This window comes from Rhagoletis zephyria, unplaced genomic scaffold (assembly GCF_001687245.7).
Source record: "Rhagoletis zephyria isolate East Lansing unplaced genomic scaffold, Rhagoletis_zephyria_1.1 Rzeph_scaffold_01271, whole genome shotgun sequence".
Lineage (NCBI taxonomy): Eukaryota > Metazoa > Arthropoda > Insecta > Diptera > Tephritidae > Rhagoletis > Rhagoletis zephyria.
Window position 1 is genome coordinate 7,184 of NW_016158355.1, and position 11,417 is coordinate 18,600.

At 34.4% G+C, this 11,417-nt stretch overlaps 1 protein-coding gene across 2 annotated transcripts; it reads right to left on the reverse strand.

Moving 5' to 3' along the window:
• Positions 1–5,386: 5,386 nt before the first annotated feature.
• On the reverse strand, positions 5,387–8,168 carry Tmtc4 (Transmembrane O-mannosyltransferase targeting cadherins 4). Of its 2 annotated transcripts, XM_017616775.1 has the most exons (3): positions 7,862–8,168; positions 6,523–7,741; positions 5,387–6,443 (listed from the first exon to the last, which is right to left on the reverse strand). In XM_017616775.1, the coding sequence occupies exons 1-3, from the start codon at positions 7,879–7,881 to the stop codon at positions 5,667–5,669; spliced, it is 2,016 nt and encodes a 671-aa protein (XP_017472264.1). In that variant the 5' UTR covers positions 7,882–8,168; the 3' UTR covers positions 5,387–5,666. The 2 variants fall into 2 exon arrangements, with proteins under 2 accessions (XP_017472264.1, XP_017472263.1); XM_017616774.1 differs by having other exon boundaries at positions 6,523–8,168.
• Between the last annotated feature and the right edge of the window lie 3,249 nt (positions 8,169–11,417).

Sequence of the window (11,417 nt, forward strand, 5' to 3'; positions counted from 1 at the left end):
GGCGAGTGTATTTTTATCAGAAGATGTATTTGATAGCAGAAATGCACTCGGAGATTTGCCGCCGAGGGGCGGCCGCTGTTAAGAAAAAACATTTTTTTTTTTAATTTTTTTGCGATGTTGCTTTGACCATGGCTTGAACCCAGGCCCTGCCCAGTGGAAGCGCGCACTGCTTACCACACCCATATAATATTCTATTCAAAGTTGGGTAGATTACTCACTAAGGGCCTAAAAGAATTTAAAAACTTAAATTAGCTTCAGTGTTTATTAAAACCCAAGATTTTTAAGAAACTTTTCCATATTAAGGTAACTAATGCATACATACATTTGTGTTTTGTATTGTTGTATACTTACTGGCAATTCTTAAAACTATCACTGTTACAAATTATTTGCATTGTGTTATGATTTTTTGGTGACTTTAAAATTGAAGCAGATACATGTGCTATTTAACATTTCATCAGATAATTTGTTCCGCTTTTTACATGCAACACCAGTTACAATTGAAAGATTCTTTCTTACTCAGCGCTTGAATTGGTTAACGTGAGAAAATTTTCAAAATTGTCCTTATACTTTTTAATAATTATACATTATTTCACTCCACGTCACATCTGAAGGGCGATTAATTACGTAAGAGTGTCGAATATTTTTGAATTTTGATCAATTATGCATCGATAACTGTGTCAAAAGAAAGTCCCTTTTTGTTTGAAATGTCCCTTTTTTTCCCTTTTAATAATTTTTGTTGCAAAATATCTCTCAAATAGGGAAATTACCCACAATCTGGCATCACTGGTGAGGTGTCAAATTAAAGGCCTCTTAGTGTAAATTATTTAAAAATCCACCTGTTGCCACCTGTTTAAAAAATCATATTAGGTAAGAGAGATATGTATATCCATATCGGTGCCAAACGAAAGGAGTTTCAGAAAGTAGTAGTTTGAAAATATTTTGAAAAGGGTTGCCACCTGCTTGAAATGTCACATTTAGTTTAGTTATACATAAGTTATACGAAATATCAAAATATGGATGTGAAATGAAGGAGTGTTAAGAAATCTTTAGTTTGAACGATAATAATATTTTTGAGGTGTTGGAAGAGGGTTGCCACCTGTTAAAAAGTTAAATTAAAGTTAGTTTATAAGTTAAATGAATTATTAAAATATGGGTATCAATTGAAGGGGTTCGAAATATTTTTATTTCCGAACTTCATTTAGCGGGATTGGCGCGTGTTTGAATTTAAAATTAAACTTTATTCATCAGTTAATTAAAATATGTATCGCAGTGTCCGGCGAAGGAGAGTTAACAATGCTTAAGCTTGAAAATACTTTTGAAGAGGGCTTCCACCTGTTTGAAAGGTCTATCTTAATTCAGTAATTCAAAAAGTATATGAAATATAAAACTACCATAGTTAAACGAAAGATTGTTAAGAAATCTTGAAATTAGACATTTAGAATTGTTGAAGAGAGTTCCCGCATGTTTAAAAAGTTCCATTCAAATTATTCTGTAAGTGGGATGAATTATTAAAAGATGGGCATAAATCTAAATCGGTTTGCAAGGGATTTATTCTTGACCTTTATTTAGGCGGGTTACCATTTGTTCAAACAATCAAATTCGAATTAGTTCATCAGTTTATTGAAATACATGTGTGTCACAATGTCAGACGAAAGGGATTTAAGAAGATTTTAGTTTGAGAATACTTTTGAAAAGGAATATCAAAAATGAGAAGTCAAATTAGAGGCCTAAGCTTGCAGATGTATGATAAAATTTTATTTTTTTAACTAATTTAATTTAATTTAACTAATTTTCATCGGTATAGGGTGGTTTGAAATTCGATACAAATAAAAACATGCACTATGCGAGACTACTCTCACTCAGAAACGACTGCATGGTTTTGATGAAATATGGCACTCGGATTTCTCATAACTGTGGCGTAACATTTGGAATATTTTTTAAGTTTTTGAAATTCAATTTTGGGCATTTTAACGACATTTGGGTTCAATAGTGAATGCATAATACGCGAAAACTTTTTCGTCATATCAAATCTGTACCATGCGCTCGATTTTACAAAATAAGGTGTAAAATTGGAGGGCTTGGCCTGTGAAGGTGCAATAACTTCTTATCGACCGAAATGTTTTCGAAAAGGCTTTATTTCTTTATTATATACAGTAGGGTTGCCACCTGCTTCAAAAAGCAAGTTTGACCTAAATAAAGGCAGAAAATTGAAATGTATATCCTGATATTGATGTCAGACGAAAGAGGTTGTGCTTTGAAAATATTTTGCTGAGGGTTACCACCTTGTTACAAAGTTAGATTCAATATAAACAATAGGTTAAATAAATTACTTCAATATGAATATAAATGAAAATTGCTTTGAAGAAACTTTATTTCCAAACTGCCAGTAGGAGGGTTGCCACCTGATTTTATAATTAAATTCAATTCAAATTGAAATATTAGATAATTTAAATATGTATCACAATACAAGTGTCAGACGAAAAAAGGTTTAACGAGGTTTTGATTTTAAAATAATTTTAACAGGCTTGCCATCTGTTTGAAAAGTCGAATGAAATTAAATCATATGAAATATTGAAATATTGTCGTCAAAACAAAGGAGTATTAGGAAATATTTAGTTTGAGCTTTTATAACATTAGAGAGGGTTTCCACCTGTGTAAAAAGTTAAAATCAAATTATTTAATAAGTCAAATGAATTATTAAAGTATGGGTATAAATTGACGTGGGTTAAAAATTTTTTTTCTGAACTTTATTTAAGAGGGTTGCCATATGGTTTAGAAATTAAATTCAACTTGAATTAAGAAAATTAGATATACAATTTAAATATGTATCGCAATATGTGTGTCAGTCGAAGAGGTTTTAAACAGCCCTATTCTGCATTTCGATTACGTTCCCGCATTCCGCTCCGCTGGAATCGAACTTAGGTATTCTGCGTTACGATCGAAACGAAAGAAGAAGAGGAAGACAGAAAACATCTTTCGAAATTAGCTGTTTGCCTAGGAATGTGTGAAATCGAAACAAAACAAAGAGATATTTGCCACCAAACTATAGCAGCACATGAAGTTAAAGTTTGTAAATATTTTAAAATAACTAAATATACCTAGCATCACTGTAATTTAAAAATAAAATTTAAGTGGATACATAATTATAATGAAATCCATAGCCGCGGCGTTATTGCTTGAAGAGAAGAACGAGGCCCAGATTGCTGATGCGGAAGTTGAAAGGCGGAGATTTAGGGACATGTTTGATCTTTTTTAGATGAGTGAAGAGTCATAAGGAATTCATCTTGTACTCTATTACTCATCGTTTAAAGTCAGTGAAATTATAAACGTTGTTTAGAGCAGTCCACAACATTTGCATTTACTACAGAGTGGAAAATTTGAACTCAAACGAATCCCATTTTAAAAGACGTCAGGAGGAGGGGAAGAACAAAGCTTATCTTTCCATAGCAAATCGAATTCGAGACAACATACGCACCTCTTTTTAAAAAGTTAGTAAAAACGAGTGCAATAATAAAAGCATCTTTTTTATGTAACTTCACATTTTATGTATGTATGTATCTATGTGCATACATCGATTAATTTTATATAAAAAGAATAAATTGTATTCAGTGCATTTCACAGTCTTATTTATAGATAATGTAAACAAAAACGCCTGGACTTCCACTTTGAAAACGTCGCGGAATATACCTTTTGGTTGCCATTATTTGAGCCAATTTTTCGTATTGCCCGTATTACCGCTCGCGAAAACACGGAAATCGAGAAAATTCATATATGATGACTTTTACAATCATGCATAGTATATTTGACTTAAATTTTTTATAAAATTTTATTATTTAAACCCACGAAAATAACAATTGAAACGTTCTCGTCAACAAATTTGCAACTTAGAAAAACGAAACTACGATCGAAATGTAGAATAGGTATAATCGTAAATTTCGAAGATTGATCGAAAGGAAACGGAACGCAGAATACCAAAGTTGCCAAACGGAGAAAATTTCGATTCGAGTCGAAATGCAGAATAGGGCTGAAAATATTTTGAACAGGGTTGTCACCTTTTTTTAAAATTAGAATTTAGGATGGTATAATCACAGCCGAAGCGAATAAATTGGGCGAAGCGAACGGTTTTGTAAAGCGACTTAAGGGCAGAGAATGCATTTGGAGTGTTCGCGATGCAAAGAACTTGTACAAGCGGGAACAAGCGAATACTTTTAATGTAGATTTTGGTTGCGTTCGCCAAGCCATTCGCTTCGCCAAATTCATTCGCTTCGCAAGTGATAATACCATCCTTAGTTAAAGTATGCATAAGTTAAATGAAACATTAAAATATGACGTGAAACGAAGTTGTTATGATATCCTTAGTTTGAACATTTAGAATATTATGGAGAGTTTCCACCTGTTTAAAAAGGTAAACTCAAATCATTTAAAAAGTTAAAGCAATTTATAAAAATATGGGTATCTAATGAAGTGGGTTAAATGGTTTTAAAAGGGCTTTATTTCTGAACTGTTTTAGGAGTGTTGTCACGTATTTAAAAAATCAAATTTAACTTAATTCATTAGGCACATGAAATATTTAGGTATCACAATATCAGACGCAAGAGATTTGTTAGATTTTTCAGAAGTCTTAGCTTACTTATGCACAAATCCGAAGATAATGCGAAAACGAACACGAACACGAAGAAAAATACTAATACGGGGACCTAGGCTAATATAAAAAGTAATACAAATTTCTGCAGTATGAGAGGAAAATACACGTCATGACAAGGTACATTGAACAGGTAGTATCAGTAGAGCAGCTGATTTGATTTATTTTCAAATTATTTGGTCTCGAAAATGTCAAATATTTTTAATTTTTTCTCACAAAAATTCTGAATTGTTAAAATCCATTTGCATGTGAAACCTTTTTCCATACAAAACAAGCGATTGAATAGCAGCTTTTGGAACGTTCGCCCAACTCAGCAGCACGACCGCTGATTACTGGGCCTTGCAAAGGATGGATCAATGCTTCGAGAAGCAAACAAATTTACTAGGAAAGAAAGTTGCATCAATTTTTATTTTTTCCAATTTCAATTTTTTATTTTTTATAATTTTTTGTATTTCACATGGCACGCTTTGATTTAGAAGAAAAAATTCAGAACAGTTTTTGACACTTTCGATACCAGAAGCAACAACAAAATACACGCAAATGTTGTTTTTGCTCTACTGATACTACCTGTTTAATGTGCCTTGCGTCATGGCATATATCTATTGTTTGGCATCTAAGACGAAGACGGACGCTGGACTGATCCTTTTTTATGTATGTTACCGCATAACTATGGACCCCGTTAACCAATTTTGATATTTTTTTTTAAAGGAAAGGTGTTATCTCACAGGTGGTCCAGTACTAATTTGGTTTCAATTTTTATATGAGAATTGAAGTCAGTTTTTTTTTGCTTAAAAATTACTTTTTTTTTTAACTATCAATCAATGTTAGTCTAATAAAACGCAAGTTTCAAGTAGCTAAAGATTATTGTTGATTTTTGAGATTTTTGTTTTTTGTCAAGACAGTTGTGCATTTTTTCCATATAACGCATGAACAAAATCTATTTTTGTAAAGGCGCAAAACGGCTCGAGGCGCTGAATCGAACCGACCAAAATTTATATTATTTATATGCATACGTATGTAGTTCCTACCCCCCTGCCTTTTCTTTTCGCTTCCTCCTCAATAGCTTGCTGAGATTCTCTCTAGCTGTTATAGCATTTTCCGGACTTAGTTTCAATGCATTTTGATAACATTCGATAGCTGCGTTCAATTTGTCCCATCGATGATACAAAACACCTAAATTTGTATGAAATAGCACATTTAATGGTTCTGCTTCAATAACACGTTTATAAAGTTCTTCTGCTTGCACATAGCGCTGCAATTTTCCAAAAACATTTGCGCGTATAAACATAATATTTGTTTCATTTGGCAAATGGTTTAATGCCTGGGATGAAAGTCGTATGGCATCCTCGTACAATACCCAATTGTCTAGCAGTGTAAGTATATTGGCCCACGCTTTGGGTTGACGTGGATTTAGTGCTACTGCCTCTTCCCAATGGCGCATGGCCTCGGAATGCTTTTTCATATCAAGATAAAGGTTGCCTAAATTATAGTGGCAAATCGCGTAGTTTTTGCGGTATTTTAAAGCATTTTGATAACTTTTTAGTGCATTGTTATAGTCTTTACGTGCCGATTGTACAATACCCAAATTCATCCACGCCGCAGCAAAATCAGGCAACACTTCCAAGGCTGCTGCAATATACTTTTCGGCAACAGTTAACTCGCCCATTTCGCGATATATATTACCCAAATTCATTAGAGCTGATTCATATTGCGGGTAAAGTTTGATTGCTTTGTGGTAATGTATTAGCGCTTTGTCTCGATCAAATCTATCTGTGGCAAGGCGAGCAATATTATAATGAACCTAAAATACATACATGCATATATAAATTAAATTGCATTAATGTTTTTGTTCATTGCTAATACAGATCTATCAAACATACCTTTGCATTATTTGGACAGACCTTTAAGGCAGATGTAAATAGACGATCCTCCGACAACCACTGTGTGGACCGTTCGCGCGTTCGCAGCAACAAACAGGCGTACAGCAGCATCACCATCCATTTAAATATAGACATGAACCATGGCTTTGAGTTGGATATATAAATGTAGGATAATGCTTGCGCCACCAAAAAGCAAAATCCGATGGATGGCACATAAAGAACACGTTCTGCTATCACAAAACCCACTTGTATAATCCCGGAAGCAGGCAGAAAAGGTATCACCATCAAAGCCAGACCAAATACCGGCGCAAAATTTGTTTTACTATTGATACAAGCAACAATAATTAAAGAGTACATGGCCAAGACTGCCTGTAAACGTAAATCCCAAACATTTTCTATTAATTCAATGCATCCTAAAGCCCAGTCGAAACTAAGCCACTGGGGACATAGGAGTATCCACCAGTTTATTACGTAGAGGTAATTTTGTGAGAGAATGCGTGTCAGAGGATCCTCATTGAATGCTATTGGATTATCCATAGGTTTGAACCGGGGACTTTGGAAGTCTTGCAACCATAAACGAAATATCATCAAAGCAATGTTACAGATTGCCAAAATAAAATTACGGGGCGAGCACACATGTCTTAATTGCGTTCGCCAAGGATGTCGAAAAATTTGTTCACGTGTATAATCGAGCAAAAAACAGGCGAGTGGAATGGTTATTGCAGTCTCCTTGAAAAATATACCCACGGCTGTTAGAATAACGATGAGTACATCAGTTAATGAGCCTAAGTCTGATCTTTGCAATGTTAACAGAAGTGCTATTAAATAGAGCAAACAGAATAGAAGTTCTGCTCTGCCAACTACGCCACAAACTGCTTCAGTATGGACTGGATGTATGGCAAAAAGAGCCGCTGCCATGGTCGCTACCTGTGTATGATTTGTAAATTCAAAACGGAACTCCCGCAAAAGCCACCACACGAGCATTGTATTGACACAATGCAAAGCCAAATTAATGATCTTCATATGTTTTGCGCGTAGTCCAAGTCGCCCATATTCTAAATGAAAGAGCAAAGTTGTTAGCGGACGATAGGATTTGTGCGAGTCGACACTAACGAGCGGTGTGCCCCAAAAATCATTTCTCAATAATGCCGTCCAGTTAGTGTGACGAGTCGAAACATCAGCGTTCTTTACAATTGCTACCGTGTCGTCAAATACAAAACTGCCGTTCAGTGCATGGTAGTAGCCAGCCAAACATAAAAGAATGAGTATACATTGATAAAACAGTACCATGATAAATGAATCTTTTTCAACTGCTTTATATGTTGCTTGAGGTCCATACATTGTTTTAGATTTATCCATTTTTAAACTGTCCTTAGCGCTAACACTCAGTATAAAACTTGACTTTTTTGTTCATATTCATGGCTTCCGCATGCAATTAAGAATAACCGCTGTATTGTTTACGTTTGTTAGTAGGGATTCAAGCGATGCATCGATGTTTTAGAAACATCGATAATAACGGTTCAAAATCCGATGATTGAGTTGCGTTTGTTTCCTCATTTCTAGTAAAATCCAGTCAAAGTTTTTATGAATTTTCATGTTTTGGCGTTTTCGTACGCAAAAACTTGCAAAGTAGGGGAAATTGAGAGAGCGAAAAATGACAGTTGAAGTTGCAAGTTTTTACTGGATAAATTTTTACTTGTAAGAATTTGCCAGTACGAAAAACAGCTGATCGCATGTTGCTGGATGAAATTTATGCAGCGTTTTTGCTGCATTTAAAATGCAACATTTAGCACTTTCGAACATATGTTTTCGAAGAGCGTTCATGCTATCGCATTTAGCAAATGTACATTTACGCGAGTTCGAAATCGTATGCTTTTGACAAACAGCCGTGTTCCAGTCCTTATTCAGATCCGCATCTATTACGATCAACTCTCACGCAGAAGATAATGTGCAAAAACCCTACTGAAAAGGAAAAAATAAATTTTAAACCAAAAATTCAATACAAAAACTTGAATTGTTATAACCATAACTGAGCATTTGTTTGTGTATACAGTGAAACCTCCCTTGGGCGGACAATCACCGTCAGGCATTTTTTGTCCGCCCAAGAGAGGTGTCCGCTTAATGGAGGGGAAGCCTATTTTAGAACTTTTTAATGTTTTATTTAATTGAATAGTCACTATTTCTTATTTGAATAAAAGATATAGTGCATGTATTTTTTCAAAAGTGCACATTTCATTTATGTGCGTAAGTACATATTAAGTAATAACAAAATAGAAATAAATGTTACATTTTAGTCCATAAACTACATAAAATCATAGATTCATTACATAAAAAACTGGGAAATTGTCGATTGACGTAAGTTTTATTTTTAATTTTTTTCAGTGTCAGTACCTTTTTCATCAATAGTTTTCATGTTTTTATCAGTCTCCAAGTGTTTCTGACAATACAAATAACGAACCTAAACCACTGCGCAAACCGAATTAAATGTGTGCATAACAATCACATTTTGGGCAGGAAGTCCCCTTTTTCCATTTAGTAGTCCGCCTATGAGGAGTTCGCGTCCGCTCAACGGAGGTTTTTGTTTGATTTGTTATGAAAAGAAATCTTAATGTCCGTTGATAAGAGGTTCGCGTCCGCCCAATAGAGTTTTTGTGTCAATTTTATGCAAAATAACTGTCCGCGTCCGGCCAAGAGAGTGTCCGCTTAAGAGAGAGTAATTTGTTCCGAAATTTATACTTAAAACTTGGTATAGGAAAAAATTTCCGCCCAAAGGGGGTGTCCGTCTAATAGATGTGGCCGTTAGGAGAGGTTTCACTGTATATTCATTTGTCAGTGCTGTCAATTAAAACTTCCTCACTTAATTAGGAAACAAAACAAAGAGAGTTGATCACAAATTTATCCAGATTTCTATCAGCATCACATCGATGTTGAATTTGCTTAACTTTTCTTTATCCAAATAATGTAAAACAATAAATGAAATCTCGATCGGCGATCACTGAAACGCAGTTAGCCACTGTATACTCGAAAAAGCAATGTTGCCACTTTTTCTCATTAAACCATGTTCGAATCCAAGAATGATAGAATACAAGATTGCGCCGTCCTGGGCGTTGACATTTGTGTACCACAAGTAAACAACGAATAGAGCGAAAAGAAGAACGAGTTGAAACTGCCAAAGCAGTTTACTTTACAGCGAAAAACGTGTTTTAATTTTGCTAAATGCGAAAATATTGCATTTTTCACCTAATCTATTAGAGAACAGTGAACATTTTAGTGCACTCCATTGCTTTGCAATTGAGGCTGCTTCAGCAAACGTTTTAGTACACTCCATTGCTTTGCAATTAATGCTGCTGCAGAAAACTGCAGCAGCATCTTTGCGGGATTGATTAGTTAACTGGCTAATGGAGGCTGCGTGGAGCAGAAACAAAATCATTGTGAGGAAATGCTGTTAATATAATAATAGAGAAACATTTCGGGAACGGCTTTGCCGTGCCCTATGTACACAAAATGCAGCGATTCGTCCCAGCGCTACACTTGCATCTACGCTTCTTGCATCTTGACGGCTGTCGCAATTTAACACACATCACTTCATTGTATTAGTTTTTACGCAGTCTTCAACTCAAAAATCACTCACAAATTGCAAATTAACACAATTTAAACTGATTTTTCACTTATAATTCATATTTCTCTTTCGCTGATTTGTAAACAAAGGTTTATTTACAAGTTACCACAACTGTCAAAATCGGCAAAACCAAAGTAGCGGTACCACTGACGGCGCCACCTTTGTTCGCTGCACCGTGGTTCGAATCGTGGAAATTTTGGAAGATCACAGGGTTGCTTTTAGCATTTAGATTCTTAATGCAAAAATGGAATTGCATTTAGTTGCATTTAGGTGACGAATTTTGTATGGATAAATGTACATTTAGAGTAGCATTTACAGTTAAATGCGCTAAATGTGCATTTACGCGTAAGCAAAAACAGCCCATTAAACTAATAAGGAAACTGTTTATGTATTTTTATTGTGGAAATTCACAAAATAAACATATTTAGAAATAAAATATATTGTTTTATATTACAATATATTAAAACCAATTTAAATATATGGTTGATTGCCTGGTACCAACGACTTTTGCAAATTCAAAAGGAGACCAAAAAGTCTCAACCCTACTAACAAGTCAACTATTATCAGAATTAGTCAAAATAAAAGCAAGTGTAAATATAAAAAATATAGAAACCGAACTTGGGAAACGGAAAACTTTAAACCAGTGCGAGTACCCAAAAATGATTTATACAAATGGTATTGTTTTGAGAGAAAGTACAATATTCCCATATCTGTACAATTTGTAAAGTTAGCAAGTTATGGGCTGCTTTTGCTTACGCCTAAAAGCACATTTAGCGCATTTAGCTCTAAATGCTACTGTAAATGTACATTTATCCATACAAAATTCGTCACCTAAATGCAACAAAATGCAACTCCATTTTTGCATTAAGAATCTAAATGCTAAAAGCAACCCTGTGATCTTCCAACATTTCCACGATTCGAACATGGTTTAATGAGAAAAAGTGGCAACATTGCATTTTCGAGTATATAGTGGCTAGCTGCGTTTCAGTGATCGCCGATCGAGATTTCATTTATTATTTTACATTATTTGGATAAAGAAAAGTTAAGAAAATTCAATATCGATGTGATGCTGATAGAAATCTGGATCAATTTGTGATCAATTCTGTTTGTTTTGTTTCCTAATTAAGTGAGGAAATATTAATTGACAGCACCGACAAATGAATATATACATAAACAAATGGTCGACCATGGTTAAAACAATTCAAATTTTTGTATTGAAGTTTTGGTTTAAAATTTATTTTTTCCTTTTCGGTAGGGTTTTTGCACATTATCTTTT